Source organism: Engystomops pustulosus, chromosome 8 (assembly GCF_040894005.1).
Source record: "Engystomops pustulosus chromosome 8, aEngPut4.maternal, whole genome shotgun sequence".
Taxonomy (NCBI): Eukaryota; Metazoa; Chordata; class Amphibia; order Anura; family Leptodactylidae; genus Engystomops; species Engystomops pustulosus.
Window position 1 is genome coordinate 21,160,802 of NC_092418.1, and position 23,004 is coordinate 21,183,805.

Below are 23,004 nucleotides of genomic sequence, written 5' to 3' on the forward strand. Positions count from 1 at the left end.
GTTACGAGGGGAAATCACCTGTAGCTCTACTACATTGGGAGTTAGCCAGCCATCACGTGATTCCATAGAGACAACAGGATGACACCCCTGTGGTTATGTGACCCCTGGCATTCAGTTAGCATGTACACAAGGGGTTAATACAGTCCTGTAGTCACCTTGCAACATAATAGGGTGGTTACTGTGATCATTTTCTTTTTGTATATTCATAATTACCCCTTATAAAAGGTCTATCTCATAAGATGACGACATAACACTAAGGTTTGATTAGTGGGGGTCCAACCACTGATAATAAGTATCATTCCTGCCCAATTCAGCTCAGAATGTGGGAAAATGCCCCAATTTTGGCCAACTTTAGGCTACGGCCACACGCTACGTTTACAGATCTCATGCGTTTCACTGCAAACGCATATGCGATTGGCGCGAGGCACATTAGCACTTTTAAACGCAGCACGTGACCATACCCATTGGTAACACCAAGTCACCCAGCTGATAATGTTTATAGAAATTTACCTTTTTTTGTGTATACAGCCCCCAAAATTACCTATGTTACTATAAGCAGCAATTATGCAGTCTGATCCTGCAGTCATGTGGTACTGTACCCCATTTTACTTGCTCCCCTAAAAGAACTGTCACCCTATAACCCAGCATATTGGATCACCCGACTCTGGTCACAAATGATCCGTCACACAAACACAAGACTTAGAAACAGAGCAGGAAGCCTAGGCTCGGACAGAGGAGTATTCAATGCATTTATTTTGGCTTTTGCAGTTTGTTCTGCAGAATATATCGCGCAGCAGGAACGTTCGGTCACCGCAGAAGTCTGAGCGTTATGGAGGAGGGAGCGGGGCGAGACCTGGGGTAGGGGGCACAGGGAACCTGGGCACGTCTAATAGATGCCCCTATATCCAGGCACTACGTTCTCCTCAGAGCAAGGACTATTCCACTGTACATATAGATCTAGAAATGGATGAGTATATACATATAGCCGGCTGTGGATTTGTATTGGTTCATACCTATGTGTTTATGTACATGTCGGTAACCATATGAACACATGTCGGCGCACACACACGTGTAAATTTATACATATGTGTGTACACATTTGTGCATACATTGATTAAAGCCAAATTTATACTAAGAATAATATTCGGGCCTAGGTAAACATAGCGTAGTTATGTGCCTGTTTCTCATAACAACCAATCACCGCACAGCTTTCATTTCATGGCCTGCTTTTGGAAAATAAAAGCTGAGCCATGATTGGTCCTCAGCAACAAACACTCATTTCATGAACATAAGTTAAATATTCTGTATTTAACCCATATATAACTAATAACCCCTCACATGTTGCTGGTATTCAAGTACATGTGGGTAATAAATAGAAGACCCTTTATATAAACCCAGCGGTCTCCAAGCCTTGGCTCTCCTGCGGCTATCCAAGCATGTTGGGAGTTGTAGTCTTGCACCACAAGCGCCACAGCTTGGAGGCCAATTTGGTGCTATGAAGTAACGTATGTTCATGTATATACCTATTTTTTTCAATGTTCAAGAGATTCTGTACACGTCTAAAGCCCACTGCAACACATATACACCTGGAAATTATAACTTCCCAACCATTGCCATAATAAGAATACACTTTATGTATATAGTTATGTCCGTTCAGTTAGTATTTATATGTATTAAAGAGGAAGTATCAGTGTGGAGGGTATGGTTAATAAGTCTGCCCCTATAGTGACTGCAGTTGCCTCTGGGCCTTGGTGCAGGGATACAGTTATAGGGGGTTTGGTGAAACATATTCCAGGGATTAGTGCCTGGGCCAGAAGTCCAAAATTTCTGCACATTCAAATCCATCCTGGCAAATTCAGGGTTGGGTTGATAAGCGGGTGTTAGGATTGGGGCTGGGGTAATATATAGGACATTTGCCCTAGGTGATGGTTGAAAAATTGCTCAGAGACATAGCCCAACTATAAATGGCGGACGGAGAGCCTCAGATCAAATTTAATCTTTTTAACCATCTTTGAACTAGCTATCCCAGAAATATAGTTCGTATAATACATTCAAAACGGTGGCTGGGATGTACCCTTAAGAAAGCGAAAAATGAGATGCAATGGTACATAAAACCTGGGATCAGAACTGAGACTCATTGACGGAGGTCAACGAATTGAACGTTCACAATCTGACAAAAATTCTATAATATTGCACAAAGATCATGACAAGCGGCTGGGGTGCCTGCTGGAAAAAGTGATACTTCCCCTTTAACAGACCAGTCTTGGCATAAATATGTCCGCCATATCTCGGTGAACAGGAGCAGGTTCTGAATGTTTAACATCAGTCTTTTGACCTTGTTCTGCTATGGCAATACGATGGGATATAGAATAGAAGACTGGATTTGTTTTTTTTGTTTTTTAAATACCCTTGCAATTCTGCTTTTACCCTGTAGGAGGCATCACAGCTAATGGGAACTGGTAGGCAGCTGAAGTGTTACTGAAAACACATTACAATCGCATTGTCTTAAGAAACAAAGGAAATATTTCTCTACCCATTTTGCCCATTCAGAAAAATTTCCTCCCATCACCACTGGAGGGTGGGCAGTGGTGGAGAGAGCGGTGCATGCTTTTGGCAAGTAATAGCGAGAATTGTGGCAAGGTGTCACTGTCATCTCATCTGGGTGGTACAGGTCCAGAGAGTGGAAGGCACTTAGTTCAATCCTCAGTATGGCTGACGAAGAGGCGGAGGCATGAGATGAGGTTTAAGAGTATGGTCCTCCAAAATTATAAGTCCAGTTTCTGTGCGACTCAACACACAGCGAATCGGAGGAGGCACCCTCCACAGGGTTGGATCCTTGACCTTACAGTATGAAGAAGTACTCCAGCACTTAAGAGCAAGCTCATATTGTAGCCTAACCTTGCTCTTGTAAGACCATATAACCCACCATAAGCGGGAAGGGGGGACAATGTACTCAGGACACAATGGTCCACCAGCGCTATAAGAATTTAAGAGCCATCTATAAAGATATCCATTGGAAGCCACATCACCATAAGACTGACTTGTGGAATGATGCAGTGGCTAAAATGAATAGGTCCATCAGCTGGCACAGTGCAGAGCATACAAGCTCTCTTTCGGGCCATCATTGTGGTGGCCCCACATGCTTTATATGGTCCTTTTCCACTCCACCAGCCTCACCGTGCTCCTCCATCTCGGCCTCTGTCTTCGGTCTTGTCCCGCTTCCCACCTGCTTCCACCGCCCCCTTGCCTCCTGTCACAAGGCTACTAATTTCATCAGTAGGCGACCGTCCAATGCTGCCATCCACCTGTACCCGGATGTCCGGAGAGATGGATAGTTGATGGTGGGGCACTAAGCCTCCATTGTCTGTGCATTTTGGGTAGAGGTACGTTTTCATCTGCCCTTTGCCCTTGACGTTGACAGTCCCTCTGTAGTCAAAGTCATAGCCCATTTTCACTAGCACCCTATAGCTTTCTTCACTTGCTTGGATACGGCACTCCACACCTGTTGTGTCCATCCTACTGGCAATATTCACCGTGTCCCCCCAGATGTCATAGAGCAACTTGGTGGTCCCAATGACCCCAGCTGTCAGTGGACCATGGTTGAACCCAATGCGGAGCTTAAAGTTAAACCACAGCATGTTGTTGTTAAAATCATCTACCACACTCATCATCTCCTTGGCAAACTCGAACAGTGTCTGCAGGTGGCGGTGGGGTTGGCTGCTATCCTGGCACTGAGATGGGTTGAGCCCAGAAGCGGCCATGTACGTTGCACCAATAGTCTTGATCTTCTCGATGCAGGAGTAATGGGGCTTGCTAAGAAGTTCATCGAAGTCTCCAATCAACTCGTTGAGAACGCGGTAACACTCTTTACCACCTTCATAGTTCTCCTCATAGAACTCGCTGAAGTTGACTATGCTCGCAAATATCACCCCAGCATCGTCGTGATTTTTGGAGTAACTCTGAGAAACCTTCAGTTGTTCAGCCACGTGATAGGGGATGATGTTACGCAGAAGCCAGTCTGCCTGATCTCTCATACTCTGGATTTTAGTGCGATGAAGGTCTGCTTCGACGTCACCGTGGTAGTGCAAGCGGTAGCTGACCTCAAACTCCCGATTTAGGAACCAAACCAACAGGAGAAGGAGGAAGTAAGCCACGGTGAGCTCCTGGCCAAGCTGTGACGATGGCTTACTGTTATTGCTAATGCCCAAGCTGGCATTGGGTGGAAAGGAAGAGCTTAAAAGAAAAGAGACAGAATATTACTGGCTTCATTAAAAAACATTATGTATGCATTTTTATTTTATTTTTTTTTACCTTTCAGGACTGAACACGTGCCACTATAAAAGGAAGAAAGTGGGGTGACTATTTTCTTCTTTTTTTATTTTTACACGGGCCAATAGTTGGCTAAATGAACATCAGTTCTCACGTTTAGTGAAAATCTCTGGTACACGGATGCCATCTGTCATTTACACGGATGCATCATAACATTTGATCTATAAACTACATTCATATTAAAGAAACAGTCAAGGCAAAAATTACGGTAATAGATTGTGTTGTGTCTAGTCACGACCATAGGGGGCAGTATAAAACAGACAATCCCTCTATTATATTTGATACCTCATGCCCTGAACTCGTAATATAAGTTTTGCTTTTTTGAGCTATAAAATATTCTAAGTGTTTTTGGCCATGATTGAAAAACCTAAAATCACTATACTATTATATACTATACTATCACTATACTATTTGAATGAAACCCACCCCTCTTAAAGAGCAAGAGAAGGATAGCGCTGACTGCCGAAGCGAAGCTACAAAGTGTAAGGGAGAAATCTGAAGTCCTATGGAGAGGTCAAGTATGGCCTGATCCTAAGATGGCCGCCTACCTCGCACTATGCAGCACTTTTAGGTCTCCCTATTGGTAGGGAAGCTATGAATGGCTGTATTTTGTCCCTAGGATGTGTATAAACAGATGCCAGGGGCAGGTGGGGGCTTTGGGACCATGGAGTTCGGTGCTCACAGACAATGAGGACTATGAAAGGAGTCTGTAAAAATGGCCTGTGGTGCAGGATTTGCTTTGCTTTGAGGCAGACAACTGGAGAAGATGTGGCAGCTGGACATATAAATGGCCTCCACGCCCCGACTGAAATTAATCATTCTCCAGGCCACAAACACAAAGGAAGTTTAGGGGTGCGGGCAGGACCTTGCAGGCTCTGCTATAGTATAACGGATGGGATCTGTTTCTTATCATTTATCTTATGATTGAAAGGGAACGTGTTATTCACTTACAAATTCAGTCGAATGACCCGATTTTACAGAATTATTGGTCCTTCTGATGCTATTGGTACGGTTATTAGACCTGCAGCTGGGGGTGGGATTTGCACAATTATAATACCGCCATGTAGTACACCAATCTTGTTGTGTGGTGTTTCCCTGTCTGAACATGGTCATGTTCAGAAGCCAGCATGTTTGGATGCAGAATTTGGAGGCAAAAATCAGACAGCACTGATCCCCGCTAGCAAATCAAAATTTTTAATTATTGTCAAGCTGAATCTACTTACCTGAAATTTGTTTCGAACTCTAAATCTGGCATCACTGGAGGCCTAAGTCACAAAGAAAAAAAGTTTAACATAATTTTAAAGTAAATTTTTATGTATTACTTTAAATCATCCTTTTAAACAGGTGGCGAATAACTTACTCATCCGGGAAGAGTGGCACGTAAAGTAGAATTAACAGCGTGGCCCCTGCCAGGGTGGCAAGAGAGGAACGTAGCCAGGAGCTGAGCTGACAGAAGTTACAGTACTGGACCATGGGGATCAGAAGAGCGGAGCACAGGAACATGGTGTACTGGAAGAAGTGCAGAGATAGTCAATGACCACCAGGGGGAGACACACTACACATGTACAAGCGGTCCCCTACTTACAGACGACCCCTAGTAACAAACGGACCTCTGGATGTTGGCAATTTACTCTACTTTAGCCATAGGCTACAATGAACAGTTATCAAAGGTGTCTGTAATGAAGCTTTATTGTTAATCCTGGTTCTGATGACAATCCAACATTTTTAAAATCCAATTGTCACAAAGACCAAAAAAATTCTGGCTGGGTTACAATTATCAAATATACAGTTCCGACTTACATACAAACTCAACTTAAGAACAAACCTACAGAACCTATCTTGTACATAACCCGGGGACTGACTGTAATACTGGCAATCGAAAAAAATACACCAAATTATGGCATAGATAGATTGTGGAGGATACCTTAAATCCCTATGGAGGCCATATGTCCCTGGGCTATCTATCTGCACAGGCGTCTGACGGCCATTTTATTGAAGACCTGTCACGGGAGGAAGCTCCAAGGAGGATATATGGAGAATAAGGTCACAGTTTTCGGTATTCAGAGGATAAATATATCCAGACCAATGCCAAAAGGACACTTGTTTGGATTCCATCTCACAATTGAAGCTTATTGACATGTATCGAGACGTGTCCAAAAGACAGATGTGAACTTAGCCTTAGCTGGCAATACAAAGAAAAATCTTATTAATGTACATGGGTCTACCCATAGGGTAGGAATTTATTATAGCTTCTTCGCTATAATTCTGGCGTACAAGCTCTGAAACAGGTCAGACTTTACGTTGTAATGCCGGCTGCAAAACCCCAGTCAGATTTATTGGAAGGCTGAAGTCTTCTGATAAATCTGGTGGGTGCGGGGATGTGCACCATGTGCCAGTGTATGGTACATCCCCAAAATAATCTAATTTTCACAAACTCATTAATCAAAAGTGTCTGTGAGCAAAACTGTTCTAAATCCTCATGGCAACCAATCAGAAGTCAACTTTCATTTTATAAACCACTGTGGGAAAATGAAAGCAGAGCTCTGACTGGTTGCCATGATCAACTAAAACGGGTTTTCTGTCAGACACTTCTGATAAATTTCGCATCTGGTATATATCTGTCATCTATAATATATGTCTGAGAACCAAACTGTTCTACGTTTCCCACCAAAGTTTCATTATAGAAAATATTGTGCTTAATAAATATTGATGAGAAAGGCTTGGGAATCCTGAAGCCATGGAGGGAAATAAACCTGGGGGGACACACGATTATATTTGTGTTGTGTTGAATATTTCCAATCTCCTATCATTAAACCTCTGGCACTGATCTGGGAAGTTGGCAAGAAAGTGTACATGGCGGAGAAACACTAAGTAATTACCGTATAGAATCTGCTATAAATCTAAGTACAAATGAGTTGTTGGGTCTTATCCTAATGGTGTCCGTACATAGTCTGATGTCTCATTAGCGGCTTTCATCAATATTGTCTGTCTATTTCATATCTATCTATTTATCTCATATCTATCTATGTCACATATATATCCTCTTTCTAATATCTATTTATCTCTCATATCTATAAAATCTATTTTTTTCCCCTGATTTCTTAAAATAAATGTGTAACTTTTTGCCAATTTTCTCCCTCTACATTTGTTTGTCTATCCATCAATTTTATATCTACTTATCTTCTATCTTTCTCTCTCATATCTATCTTCTATCTAATATCTATCTATATAATCAATCTATCTCATATGTTTCTTGGTATATCTATCTATCTAATTTCTTTCTATCCGTCTATCTATCTCATATGTAATTTTGGATATCTAGCTTCCATCTATTTAACTATCATCTTTCTCCTATCTATCTTCTATTTATATAATCTCTTCCTATCTATCTCATATCTGTCTTTTATATTGATCATCTTTGATATCTATCTAATCCAAAAAAAAGGCTTCAGTAAGAATCTGAAACAGTGGCATGGGAATAAAGCCCATTTAACTTTTTTTCACTATATGATGTTTCACCAAATTCTCTGTCTATCTCCTATCTATCTATCTATCTATCTATCTATCTATCTATCTATATCTCATATCTATCTATCTATCTATCACATACATATATCTATCTATCTATCTATCTATCAATCTCATATGTATCTATCTATCAATCTCATATGTATCTATCTATCATCTATCTATCTCATATCTATCTATCTCCTATCTATCTATCAATCTCATATGTATCTATCTATCAATCTCATATGTATCTATCTATCATCTATCTATCTCATATCTATCTCTCTCCTATCTATCTATCTATCTATCTATCTATTTGTAGGAAAGAGGCAGCACTCCAAAGTACGTGGAAAAGGGTGAAGCGTTTATTCCAGGTGCAACGTTTCGGCGTTGTGGCACGCCTTTTTCTAGCATCTCCTATCTATCTATCTATCTATCTATCTATCTATCTATCTCCTATCTATCTATCTATCTCATATCTATCTATCTCATATCTATCTATCTATCTATCTAGGGATTTGAAGAAAACGTGCAGCACTCCGTTTGTGGTGAAAAAATAAATGTGGTTCTTTTATTCCATCACATAATACAATAGCAACGTTTCGGCTCAAGAGAGCCTTTTTCAAGCGTTTTCTTCAAATCCCTGTCTGGAGGACTCTAGGCCCAGCCCTGTGTTGCCTGCACCCACCTACTCAAGACGTCTTGAGTGCTGCTTGTATTTTCCCATTGTATCTATCTATCTATCTATCTATCTATCTATCTATCTATCTATCTATCAATCATCTATCTCCTATCTATCTATCTATCTATCTATCTATCTATCTAATACATATCTATCTCATATCTATCATAGACTCTCTCTCTAGAATATATATAATCTGTCTCTCATATCTATAAATGAAAAGTCATCCAGCTTTTCCCCAATTATATTTCTTAACATAAATTTGTAACTTTTTGCCATTTTTCTCCTCTCATCTACTTTTAACTTTTTGGACATGGCCCCAACTCATTTACTATAACTTATACCTGCTGGTGTAGATTTTCCCTTCCAGCACTTATACTCAAATCAGACTCACCACAAACGTATGTCTCCTATTAAATACTCACTCACACTCCTACTAAAGCAAACTATCCCCTATTCACAGGATCTGTAACATATCCTGGGGTTCTGACTGCTGGGACCCTTAGCATTTAGGGGAATTATTGCTCCATTTACGTTTATGGGGCTTTAAGGCTGTCACACGAACGAGGAGCGCTACATAAGTTTTTGACAAGCTCTATGCTGTATTTTACTCAAAGGGATTGGAAGTTGTTCATTATCCCATAATATACACACTGAAGGCAGGTCATATGACCCCCTATGCCATCCTTTCGGTTCCCTTTGCCTCTCTTCATGGGCAGAATAAGAATCATGGAAAGAAGTAGAACTACGTTTTGAGCTACGTATAAGACGCTATTCATACATGTGCGTTGGTGTAGAAATCTTGGGTCAGGTAGGAGAAGACGACAGCTGCGGGGAGAGACACGAGCACCGTGCCAATGAGATGACGTGGAAGCCAACCGGAGATGACCTCCAGGAGCCGTCTGGTACACAGGAACATGTCCTCTAGATAGAATGCCATCCTACAACGTCCAGAAGAAGAAGAAGAATCAAACCATAAAACTTTTCCACCATTTATATAACAAGTAGTAGAAACGTCTGTAGTCCATTGGACTTACCTGATGGAAACAAGCAAGGAGAGGAATCCCAGAATCCCACAGACGGCTAGCACCACAAGTGCCGGCATCGGGGGAGAGACGGGCACTATGCCTGGCTTCAGGAAACAGGTGATGGAAAGGAGGAGGAATATGAAGAAACTAAGCAACACATCGAGCAAGGAACTGAATGTGGCACTGGCAAAGGTCTTCACCGGAGCCATGCGCATCACCTGTGGACAAACATGGGGAAGAGCGATAGAATTTAGGGGCCCATGTAGACCACAGCCAACTGTGCCGCACTATGTAAGTAGTGAACTATAGCTTATACAGACAAGTACCTCCTCCTGGTAGCTGGCTCGATACGAGGTCTCCAGGTCCTTGTCTTGAAAGTTCAGGCTCAGGCGGTTAATGGGCGGCTTGAAGAAGTAATCCTTCATTAAACTGGACAGAAAAGATGGGACAAAGGGAGACGTCTTTAATGTGGCAAGAGATTACGGTATCTACATTCTTGGCTTCACAGAACACCTTCTACTTCTTCAAGTTATTTTTAAGTTTTTTAAATTAATCTATCCCATCCATCAGATGTTTACATCCCCTTTTTACACTTCTAGGATCCTTCCTAATACTGCTATCTAAACCTAGACCCATGCAATATCTAATCCCTTAATCCTGGTCTGAAATATAGAACGCTCTCTTATGTGTAATGTGGTATCTTTCCCTTTAAATCTCAGCTGTTTGTGCTGCAGAGCTGTACTATTCTGACGTTATCCATCAAATCCAGCAAGATACATCACACTCCCTGTTTCTATAGGCCTCTATGCTAAAGTGGACTAGTTACTATCCCTTCTCATGCTGCTTGAATGTGGCAGATGCTGCTGCAAGTGTATGATATTATTAACTAGCAAGTACCATCCGAAGACACAAAGAAACGTGATAATTCTCTGAAATCGTAGTATCCATCTATCTAAAATAGAAAAATGCCAGAACAGTGAAAACTAATGTAACATGTAGGGAGAAAGTAAAGGACTGAAGTAGTAAAAACTAATGTAACAGCAGGGACTAAGCAAAGGACTTAAGTAGTAAAAACTAATGTAACAGCAGGGACTAAGCAAAGGACTTAAGTAGTAAAAACTTATGTAACAGCAAGGAGGATGTAAAGGACTGAAGTAGTGAAAGCTAATATAAAAGCAGGGAGAAAGTAATGAACTGAAGTAATGAAAACTAATGTTAAAGAAGGTAGAAAGTAAGAGACTGAAGTAGTAAAAACTAATAACAGCAGTGAGAAAGTAAAGGACTGAGTTAGTGAAAACTAATACAACAGCAGGGAGACAGTAAAGGACTGAAGTAGTATAAAACTAAAGTAACAGGAGAGAAAAAAGTAAAGGACTGAAGTAGTGAAAACTAAAGTAATAACAGGGAGAAAGTAAAGGACTGAAGTAGTTCAAGTTTACTACTACTCTACCCATATCATGATGGCTGAAGATAACAAAACGTATAGCAATAAACTTTCATTTACATGTACACCGTGCATATCCTTATACTGTAAGTTCTTTAGGTGCAACTCTATATCAATGTTTAATGTACCTGTCTTCTTTAATAACATCCACAAAGTGAGCGTCAGTCTTCTCTCTGATGTTTTTGAAGCGGAGAGGGAGGAGAGCAGACTGGTCCATACTGACCCCACACCAGCGACCCTTTTCCTGAAGCATCTCACATAAGGAGGCCTGGCTATTATTCAAGGTTTCCTCTGGCGGGGGGCTCAGAAGCCCATTCTGGGTTTTCAAGTGGCGTCCAATGGCTGTGGGCTGTGATAAAGGAATGGGGGTATATGACTTTTAGCAGGGTAATGATATTTGATTTTTATGTCTAACCATATTACTTGGGATATTCCCACTTCCTTAGTGCTTCCATTATTTTGGTTACTTGTGAAGTGATGGGATCTTATCACAGAATTCCCAATACATCATCTATATACTGTAGTGTGACCACGCATACCCGATTGCCCCCTCCTTTCCATTCTTCGGGGGCACCATTTACAGCTGAAGCGCTTTCCTCCACCCCGTCTCGGACTCCAGTTTCCCCACAAGAAGGACAGTTCTGTTAATGAAATAGAAAAGGGTAAAGATATGCATAGACATGGGGGGTGCTCACAGAAATAATAGGGCCCCCATAGTGTAATCAGAATGGGTTTAATTTTCCTGTAAAATTCATGGCTGCACGAGAAGCCCATAAGCCCCCCCCCCCCCTATTTATGTCACCATGAATACGTTAAAGCTACTGCAACAAAACAAGGATTGAACATGTGAAATCCAACATGTCTGATCCTTCTATGTCCGCTCCTTCTGGGAGGAGGAAACCCCGATATACATTAGTAGGATGACTTGTCTCACCAAAATCAGTGGGTTAATCTGACTTCTCTAATTTTGATCTCCAATGCGCATTAGTTAACTATGGGGCTTATTTACTAAGGGTCCGCGGACGCAACGGCCAAATGGTCAAACAGCAGATTCTGGTACTGGAGTGATCGTGGAGAGGGGTCCTCAGGAATAGTGCACCAGCCTGGTAGTAGATGCAGGCTGGGAGAATGGAGATGGAGCTGTGTCCAAACTGTGGAAGCTGCAGCTCTGGATTAGAGTCCTGGGATTGTTTTTCTGTGGTAGCACTAAAGGTGTGCTACACACTGACTCTCTCTCTTCACTTTGTGCATGTGCTCAAAGACCAGACAGGACTAAGAGCTAGGGCCTAAGAGCCCTGTCTACCCACTGTACACGGCGTTTTATACTCCCCCTGGTCAGGTGGTAGCACCTCTCCAATCACACTCCAGGTTACAATACAGCCACATAATTGGATAACATCTTACACCCATTGAACTATTGCCTTTCCAGACAGAGGCTACAGCTGCAGATTACCTGAGATCTCCCTGCATTATCCTTTGGGTGAGCTGATCAGACTCACTGTATGGATCCTGACAGGTAGAGGGCCTTATTCACAACTACTCCCTTGCTTACATGTTGGCAGGGGTGTTGCATCTTATTTTGGCCCATCCCTGCTCCCCCTCTTACTGTGGCCCCGTCTCTGCTCTTTCTCTTATTTTGGCCCCCCTCCCTGTTCCCCCTCTTAGTATGGCTACCGCTCTTTGCCACCTTTAGACCGCTTCCAGACCGCTGGTGTAGGGATTTTTATTGCAGCCAGGTAGGCAGGCTGTGGCGCCCGGCGGGCGTATGGTCCCATGCACGTATGGCACCGTACCATGCACTGAAAAAAGATAGAGCTTGCCCTATCTTTCCCCGTACATACATCCGGGCACTGAGCATTGCAATGGAGAGGGGAGGGGTGAGTGCTCCTCCTCCCCAGCGCGCTTCTGTGTGTGCACCCAGTGTAAATGCAGCCTTAGTGTGAGCCCAGTTTTCTGCTCTCCTTCTTATTGTAGGTCGCTTTTTCTGCTCCCCCATCCATTGAGGTCCTCTCCTCTGTTCCTGCTCCCCTTGTTATTGTGGCTCTTTTTTCTCTCTGTGGACGCCCCTTGCATTGTGTACCCCTCCAGCCTCTAGATGTGCAAAGAAGAATAGGGGGTACCTCCAGCCTTTAGTAACTCGGGGGGTGATCGTCGGACAATGCACTTTCTGTCAACTCCGGATGGGTAAGTAAATGTGCCCCAATGTATCAATACTTTTTTTAAGAAATAATCATAATCGTTACCACATTTAATCAGATTGATGAACATTTGATAGATATTTTGTAAGAAGTACACAATGCCACTGTAAAAGTTATAAAGTTGCAATAAGAGGCGTTGTCTTGCATGAAAATTGCTGCTGATTGTGGAGCCAGGTGTTGTTGAAGAAGGTTCTGATATACGCTTGTAATCACTCTGCCATGTAACTCTATGAAAGGTCCATCTCCTACTGAAGAAAATATTCCCCGAACCATGACACTTACTCCACTACCTTTCACTGACTTCTTTGCACACTATGGTTATTCCCCCCCCCCCCCCCCCCATTTTATCGACAAACATAGTGTTTTCCATTAGATCCAAATAAATTCAACTTGCTTTTTGTCACTAAAACGAACTGTGGACGACTTCTCCTCTGTCCACACAACATGCTCCTCAGCAAAGGTGAGTCTAGCCTTTTGATCACCCTTGGGATACAGATCCATTTTCCACTTCCTTAACTTTGGATCCCTAAGATTGGAGTGAGTATGGAAACTGTGAAAAATAATCCACCGTTTCTCAACACATTGGATGCAGCAGTTGGCTATCCGCTCCATGATATCGGGTTTCATCAGACACATCTACAGCCTTCCATTATCCTGTTGTGCGACATTAACACCCCATAATAAATGTGTCAGTGAGAGTCGTTGTAATGAATCACCTTGTGTGAGTGCATGCATGAGTGTTGTGTGTGTTTGTGTGAGTGTGTGTATGAGTGTATGTGTGAGTGTGTATGAGTGTATGTGTGAGTGTGTATGAGTGTATGTGTGAGTGTGTATGAGAGTGTGTGTGTGTATGAGTATGTGAGTGTGTATGAGTGTTGTGTGTGTGTATGTTTGTGTATGAGTGTTGTGTTGTGTGTATGAGTGTTGTGTGTATGAGTGTTGTGTTGTGTGTGTACTCGGCCCCTTAAACTTATAAATGTGATGTTTGCTGCTGTTCCGCCGCTGTCTCTGCAGGAGGCCTGGGGACATTAATAGATTGGGATTCGATGTGAGCCTCATTAAGGCTGCTCCCCCTCCACACACCCATTGGGAGAAGCACCCGGGGGTGCTGTAATTAATTGCTGCTAATGAGGACAAAGGGTGGCAGGGGATTGTTCCTGGGGACGGTCTCTTAGCATCCCACAGAGATCAAACCATTAACACTTTTCTATCAGCCACAGAATTCGGATGACATTTTTCACATTAACCCTTTATGAGAAGGTCTCCCCTTTTTGTTTTTCGTAATCTGATGCTATAATCCCCTTCCCCCACGTGTGTGGTTCACACGCTGAATACTGATCATTACTCACCTTGAGTTTTTCCACGTGAGAGCAGTGAAGTAGAGAGTCGCTTGCGCTGTCTGCAATGAGGCCCCCCATGCCATGGGGCGTCTGCGAGCCGCTGCCGGGGTCTGAGCCTTCCTGTAGTGGGAGTAGGGTCTGGGAGCAGCTGCAGCTGGGGACACGGGGCCTCCGCCCAGAGATCAGATAGGTCTTCAGGCCTGTGGAAAACAGGAAAGGGTTAACTCGGTTATGAGGTATTTTGGCTGATTCTGTCATGGGGGCACTATGGATAGCTCCGGTATGGGGGCACTATTTATAGCTCCGGTATGGGGGCACTATGGATAGATCCGGTATGGGGGCACCATGGATAGCTCCGGTATGGGCAGTATGGATAGCTCCGGTATGGGGGCAGTATGGATAGCTCCGGTATGGGCAGTATGGATAGCTCCGGTATGGGGGCACTATTTATAGCTCCGGTATGGGGGCACTATGGATAGATCCGGTATGGGGGCACTATGGATAGATCGGTATGGGGGCACTATGGATAGATCGGTATGGATAGCTCCGGTATAGGGGCACTATGGATAGCTCCGGTATGGGGGCACCATGGATAGATCCGGTATGGGCAGTATAGATAGCGTCGGTATGGGGGCACCATGGATAGATCCGGTATGGGCAGTATGGATAGCTCCGGTATGGGGGCACTAAGGATAGCTCCGGTATGGGGGGCACTATGGATAGATCTGGTATGAGGGCACTATGGATAGATCTGGTATGGTGGCACCATGGATAGCTCCGGTATGGGCAGTATGGATAGCTCCGGTATGGGGGCACTATGGATAGCTCCGGTATGGGGGCACTAAGGATAGCTCCGGTATGGGGGCACTATGGATAGATCCGGTATGGGCAGTATGGATAGCTCCGGTATGGGGGCACTAAGGATAGCTCCGGTATGGGGGGCACTATGGATAGATCTGGTATGGGGGCACTATGGATTGATCCAGTATGGGCGCACTATGGATAGCTCCTGTATGGGCGCACTATGGATAGCTCCGGTATGGGGGCACTATGGATAGCTCCGATGCGGGGGCACTATGGATAGATCCGGTATGGGGGCACTAAAGCTATCACTATTATGGGGCACTGTGGTCAGCGCTCTATTGTGGGGCACTGTCACTATAATGGGGGCAGAAACAGTGAGGCTATGGTCAGCATGTGCAGACAGACCATGTGTTATCTCCCTCAGATCACGCTAAGCAGATACGTCCTACGCCTTTGTTTTTTCATAAATCATGAACACACAATCTGCCCTTCACAGACTTGGCATTGCACATGTGCCCGGTTACCAATTTACCTACTTTTTAATGATAAACTAATTATCTTAAGAATTATCCCCCACCCTATAAATAATGGAGGCACCCGATGGCCGCCTCATGTCATAGCATAACACAGAGAACAGCTGCAGTAAGGATACAGCTGCCTGTACGTGACAATGTCCGCCCCAAAAATGCACACACAATAAACTATGGCACAGCAGCTGTGCAGGGGGCAAGCACGAGTCTGCAGTACCCCCAGCAGGCAGCAGGTGGCAGCACACACACACGAGGACGCCTTGTACACCAGCTACCAGCCAGGGATGGTGCAGTATTTGTCACACTGGATGGGGTCACGGCCACAGATTTTGTTTACGTGGTTTCCCATTGCCAGATATTCAGACAGATACCTGACTGCAGCTCCTTGTCAGGTATTGTCCCTGATGAGATGTAATCAGACCATTGCATATGTTGTTAGTAGCTGCAGGACTGTGAAAAAAAAATGGATTTATATTCCAAGGTAATAATACTCCAAATGCACTGCTGTGCTCTGAGCTCTGTGCAGTGAACAGCTCCACATCCAATCCACTCTGCTTTGCATGAAAGCATATTCAATCAGAATTATTCCAAACCCAAAAATTAGTTTACTTTTGTTCTTAAATTAAACTTAATATGTAATATTCAGTCCGAAGCCGGCCAAAGCTTTTGCAGAGGAAAAGGGCAAAGAAGATGTAAAACAGTTCAACGCACAGAGCTTAGAGCACAGCAGTGTGAGGACACACTGCTAGTGCACGTAGAAAAGCTTCAAATCCACATCTCACAGTCCTGCTGCAACGAACAATGTACACAGTGGATACTTTACAGTCCTGGAATATAGATCTATTACTCACAGTCCTGCTGCTACTAATAACATACACAAATGACACTTTACAGTCCTTAAATATAAACATATAACTCACAGTTCTGCTGCTACTAAAAACATACACAAAGGACACATTAGAATCCCGGAATATAAATGTATATATCACTGTCATGCTGCTACTAACAACATTCCCAAAGGACACTTTACAGTCAGAGAATATATAACTATATCTCACAGTCCTGCTGCTACTAACAACATTCCCATTGGGCACTTTACAGTTCTGGAATACAGATCTATATTTCTCAGTCCTTCTACTGACACCATCCCCAAAGAACACATTACAGTCCTGGAATATAAATCTATATCTCACAGTTCTGCTGCTACAAACAAAATACACAAAGGACACATTAGAATCCTGGAATATAGATTTATATATCACAGTTCTGCTGCTACTATTGCTTTTCCAGGACCACCTCTTTCTAGATGCCATAGACAGCATGGAGTGGGGTGCCCTGCTAGTGCCCTCCTCTGTAGTCTGAGAGTAGCCATGATCCCTACTCTGCAGTGTAACATAGACATTGGCGCTTTCGTCCGGTCGGCGATATATAAGTTATTATCCCTCCCAGTGAGATTCCCCTTTCCAGCGTCTATCCGGCCTCCCCCCTCCATAGATTACAATAGCTGACATCATGTCCATCCCTCGATTACATACTCAGAAGTGAAATGTAGGCGGCACTATGGAAAATCCTGGACAGCGCTGCGGGCGGGTGCCAATATCTCACAGTCCTCCCGTGTCTGCTGTGTATAACTCACCATCGCCACGGTCTTAAAGGGAAAGGCGGGTGAAGACGGATCATTGAGTAGTAACGGCGGATCCTGCAAAGCCGGGGGTAAGGGCGTGGTTGCCCGCCGAGGCCTGGTATGGCCAATACCTTTAGTATGAGTTGGCACCTACCTTGTCGTCACCTGGTCCAATGGTCAGGACCCAGCCATGGGGTCATCTCTCTGCTATGTAGGCCCACGTGCCACCAGAGACCTACTAGAGACTTTGCACCATCCCTCTGTGTTGTTAGTAACCTCATGACTGTGGATGTATCCAGTAGTGGATTATAATATCGGCAGTGTGGGTGGCCGCCCAGGGTCCAAGGCTTCGAGGGGGGCCCACCACCACCTGAACCAATTGCCAAGTGTAATAAAGAGAAGGACCTCCAGCCATTAAGCTCTCCTGTTCTCATCCCATGTATACATAGGTCCGTACAGGACCTTTGAAGGTCCTCTAGTCCTACAAACGTTCTCAAACTGCAGAACTAGAAGTGGACAGAAGGGACCTTACTCCTTTCCCAAGTAGCTTGAATATTTTATCATATGAAGGAAGTAAATGCCATTAAAGTGGTTTTTCAACAAAGCAAGTTAGGCCCTATGCACATTGGTGGGGGTCCCAGTAATGGGACCAACACCGATTACTAAAACAGGGGTCCGATGTACTCCTGTTGCACCCCTTGTAGCATGAATGAGTTGGCCGGAGTAGACGGTCACGTTTGGCCCCGTTTACCTCTATGGAGCTGATGGAAATTGCTGAGTACAGCGCTCGTCAATCTCTGTCAGCTCCATAGAGATGAATGGCGCAGCCCGGGCAGGCACGACCGATTGCTCTGGTCATCTCGGTGGTGCTACAGGGGTGCGATGGGAGTACATCAGACCCCCCTTCTCGTGATCCATGTGGGTCCCATCACAGAGACCCCCACAGCAAGTTAGACACTATCCTTTGGGGATGCTTTGTAGGAAAACCTCTTTAATTAATTAGATTTGTAATGGCCCCCAATTTTCATACAGCCCAGGGCACATGGCCGTCTTAATCCGCCCCTACGTATATCCTCACACTGCTGGGCTCTTAGCTCATTGCATTGATATGTGCCACGGTCTGTTCCCTCTGCTCTGAGTGAGTGATGGAGTATTTCACCAGAAACCTACTACAGTTATCACTCAGAGCAGAGGGGAGGGGTTTTAGGAACAACTCAATGCAAAGAGCTAAGAGCACAGCAGGGAGAGGGCACACGTCTAATTTTTCACAGTTCCTTTATAAGAATCTAGCACAGATCTACTGTATGGAATGTCCTCATAGTTTGTTACAATGTATCAGTGTAAGAAAGTTTATCAGTCGTACATTCGTCCATAGAGTTTATCTCACAGAGAATTTTCTAGACTAGATACATGGAAGCTATAAAGGTTTTTTTTTTTTCATTCAATGGCAGCAAGTGGAGATCTTAAAGTCCAGGATAAGATTTTCATGATACTGTAGTTGAACTTTTTCTCTAGATGGGATGAGGCGAGTAATTCTCAGGAGCCCATATTTCCTGTCCCATTTCATCGGCTGCTGCTCATTACGTGTCACAGTCAGTCACAATACAAGGCAGCGTCTGAGGACAGGCAACATCCTTGTCATTATATCTTGTACCTCACAAGCAGCATCATTCTTATACAACACAAACCAAGAGCAAAACCTCATGTGTTATGTCCAGTGTAAATCATAGTACAAGGCGGTCGCTAAAGATGATGGTGACTAATGGCCCAGGAGACTGAAGAAAATAAAGATCCACAGTGTCCTGTACTGATCCTGTCTTATACTCCAGAGCAGCACTCACTATTCTGCTGCTGGTGCAGCCACTGTGTATATACATGACATTACTTATCCTGTACTGATCCTGAGTTACATCCTGTATTATACTCCAGAGCTGCACTCACTATTCTGCTGCTGGTGCAGTCTCTGTGTACATACATGACATTACTTATCCTGTACTGATCCTGAGTTACATCCTGTATTATACCCCAGAGCTGCTCTCACTATTCTGCTGCTGGTGCAGTCACTGTGTACATACATGACATTACTTATCCTGTACTGATCCTGAGTTACATCCTGTATTATACTCTATAGCTGAACTCACTATTCTGCTGCTGGTGCAGTCACTGTGTACATACATGACATTACTTATCCTGTACTGACCCTGAGTTACATTCTGTATTATACTCCAGAGCTGCACTCACTATTCTGCTGCTGATGCAGTCACTGTGTACATACATGACATTACTTATCCTGTACTGATCCTGAGTTACATCCTGTATTATACTCCAGAGCTGCACTCACTATTCTGCTGCTGGTGCAGTCACTGTGTACATACATGACATTACTTATCCTGTACTGATCCTGAGTTACATCCTGTATTATACCCCAGAGATACACTCACTATTCTGCTGCTGGTGCAGTCACTGTGTACATACATGACATTACTTATCCTGTACTGATCCTGAGTTACATCCTGTATTATACTCTATAGCTGAACTCACTATTCTGCTGCTGGTGCAGTCACTGTGTACATACATGACATTACTTATCCTGTACTGACCCTGAGTTACATTCTGTATTATACTCCAGAGCTGCACTCACTATTCTGCTGCTGATGCAGTCACTGTGTACATACATGACATTACTTATCCTGTACTGATCCTGAGTTACATCCTGTATTATACCCCAGAGCTGCTCTCACTATTCTGCTGCTGGTGCAGCCACTGTGTAGATACATGACATTACTTATCCTGTACTGATCCTGAGTTATATCCTGTATTATACTCCAGAGCTGCACTCACTATTCTGCTGGTGCAGTCACTGTGTACATACATAACATTACTTATCCTGTACTGATCCTGAGTTACATCCTGTATTATACTCCAGAGCTGCACTCACTATTCTGCTACTGGTACAGTCACTGTGTACATACATGACATTACTTATCCTGTACTGATCCTGAGTTACATCCCCCTGAGATTAGCACAAGGTATTATATAAAACTCCATAACACTGCACAGTTTGTGTCTATTGTGCATAGACTAGCAACACATAACACACAAAACTTTCTTTAACAGTCTACAAGCGATACAGCAGTTCTGCTCTCAGACACTCCTGACAAACCTCCCCATAGACAAAGTCTATGGAGACTGTCACTGGAATGAGAGTGCCAGAGACAGACAGTCACTGGAATGAGAGTGCCAGAGACAGACAGTCACTGGAATGAGAGTGCCAGAGACAGACAGTCACTGGAATGAGAGTGCCAGAGACAGACAGTCACTGGAATGAGACTGCCAGAGACAGACAGTCACTGGAATGAGACTGCCAGAGACAGACAGTCACTGGAATGAGACTATAGATGCATATAAAATATTTTTTGCTAACCCATTTTATTTTGTTATAGCTAAGAGCAGTTATTACTATCCCGGGTAACGCCAGGAGCTGCAGCTAGTATACTATATTCTATACTCAGTACATCTGCGGGCAGTTTGTGAGTTCCCCCACTGTGTTATCAGCTCAGACCTTCCTCCATAGTAGGATGTGAATTATCTCCACGTCCCAGTGCGATGTAGCAGAGTGAGTGTACACAGCAACGCTGCGTAGTTATGTGTAATGTCTTTGGAGCCCTCAGCTCAGTCTAATCCCCCTGAGATTAGCACAAGGTATTATAGAAAACTCCATAACACTGCACAGTCTGTGTCTATTGTGCGTAGACTAGCAACACGTAACACACAAAACTTTCTTTAACAGTCTACAAGTGATTTGTACCGAAGACAGAGCCAAACTCATGAAGTAATACTTAAAGTGACAGCGCACCTTTAATTACAATTTATTATAGGTGCGCTGTGTAGAAACAATATACATTTAGATAATCTGTAAGATGCTGATGGCAGATCCTCTTTCCCTTTGCTGTGTATCCATATAATGGAGCAATTGCCAATTAAGCACTTTTCTAACTCTTCCTGATAAGTAGCCTCGAGGACGGAGCATCACTTTAACTTAATGGCCCGTTTCTGAAGCTTTTTGGCATTTGAGCTTTAGCATGTTTTAATGGTGTTTTAGACTTTTGGACATCTCTAAAGATTTATGGATGACAGATGTGACTTTTTCTGGGAAGAGATTTAGTTTATCTCTATTCATCATGGATCCAGAGCGAGTTTCTGTCTTATTCAATGGAAATAAAACTGAACTAACAACCTCTGTTGGATACAGTTCTCCAAAACCAAAAATATCTGTCTATGTGTAGAGAGTCCTCCAGTGTCTTATGTATATGTTATATAGGTTGTAGGTACTGTATATTTGTCATATAGGTTCTAGGTTGAGTATTTAAATCATACACGTTTTTTTTATATATGTCATATGGGTTCTAGGGTCAGTATATAAATCATATAGGTTCTATATATGTCATATACACTCACCGGCCACTTTATTAGGTACACCTGTCCAACTGCTCGTTAACACTTAATTTCTAATCAGCCAATCACATGGCGGCAACTCAGTGCATTTAGGCATGTAGACATGGTCAAGACAATCTCCTGCAGTTCAAACCGAGCATCAGTATGGGGAAGAAAGGTGATTTGAGGCCTTTGAGCGTGGCATGGTTATTGGTGCCAGAAGGGCTGGTCTGAGTATTTCAGAAACTGCTGATCTACTGGGATTTTCACGCACAACCATCTCTAGGGTTTACAGAGAATGGTCCGAAAAAGAAAAAACATCCAGTGAGCGGCAGTTCTGTGGGCGGAAATGCCTTGTTGATGCCAGAGGTCAGAGGAGAATGGGCAGACTGGTTCGAGCTGATAGAAAGGCAACAGTGACTCAAATCGCCACCCGTTACAACCAAGGTAGGCAGAAGAGCATCTCTGAACGCACAATACGTCGAACTTTGAGGCAGATGGGCTACAGCAGCAGAAGACCACACCGGGTGCCACTCCTTTCAGCTAAGAACAGGAAACTGAGGCTACAATTTGCACAAGCTCATCGAAATTGGACAGTAGAAGATTGGAAAAACGTTGCCTGGTCTGATGAGTCTCGATTTCTGCTGTGACATTCGGATGGTAGGGTCAGAATTTGGCGTCAACAACATGAAAGCATGGATCCATCCTGCCTTGTATCAGCGGTACAGGCTGGTGGTGGTGGTGTCATGGTGTGGGGAATATTTTCTTGGCACTCTTTGGGCCTCTTGGTACAACGCCACAGCCTACCTGTGTATAGTTGCTGACCATGTCCATCCCTTTATGACCACAATGTACCCTATAACATCTGATGGCTACTTTCAGCAGGATAATGCGCCATGTCATAAAGCTGGAATCATCTCAGACTGGTTTCTTGAACATGACAATGAGGTCACTGGACTCAAATGGCCTCCACAGTCACCAGATCTCAATCCAATAGAGCATCTTTGGGATGTGGTGGAACGGGAGATTCGCATCATGGATGTGCAGCCGACAAATCTGCGGTAACTGTGTGATGCCATCA

The 23,004-nt window shown here is 43.6% G+C and overlaps 1 protein-coding gene and 1 long non-coding RNA gene across 3 annotated transcripts in view; one reads left to right on the forward strand and one right to left on the reverse strand.

Annotated features, from left to right (window-relative positions):
- The window catches only part of LOC140074884 (uncharacterized), a 65,547-nt gene that overhangs the window by 6,979 nt on the left and 35,564 nt on the right, over positions 1-23,004 (forward strand). Inside the window, exon 3 of one of the 2 annotated variants that reach the window (XR_011849303.1) lies at positions 5,674-5,759. The exons of the other annotated variant lie outside the window; for it this stretch is intronic. This is a non-coding gene — a long non-coding RNA (uncharacterized lncRNA). Of the gene's footprint in view, positions 1-5,673; positions 5,760-23,004 lie in introns of those variants that run through there. 2 annotated transcript variants of the gene reach the window in all.
- The window catches only part of ADCY9 (adenylate cyclase 9), a 72,519-nt gene continuing 50,247 nt past the window's right edge, over positions 733-23,004 (reverse strand). The window contains exons 2-10 of the mRNA XM_072120162.1: positions 14,541-14,731; positions 11,533-11,634; positions 11,122-11,342; positions 9,876-9,978; positions 9,559-9,767; positions 9,303-9,462; positions 5,690-5,838; positions 5,553-5,594; positions 733-4,233 (exon numbers count right to left, since the gene is read on the reverse strand). Coding sequence (XP_071976263.1) covers positions 3,174-4,233; positions 5,553-5,594; positions 5,690-5,838; positions 9,303-9,462; positions 9,559-9,767; positions 9,876-9,978; positions 11,122-11,342; positions 11,533-11,634; positions 14,541-14,731 — 2,237 coding nt within the window. The 3' untranslated portion in view covers positions 733-3,173. The remainder of the gene's footprint in view (positions 4,234-5,552; positions 5,595-5,689; positions 5,839-9,302; positions 9,463-9,558; positions 9,768-9,875; positions 9,979-11,121; positions 11,343-11,532; positions 11,635-14,540; positions 14,732-23,004) is intronic.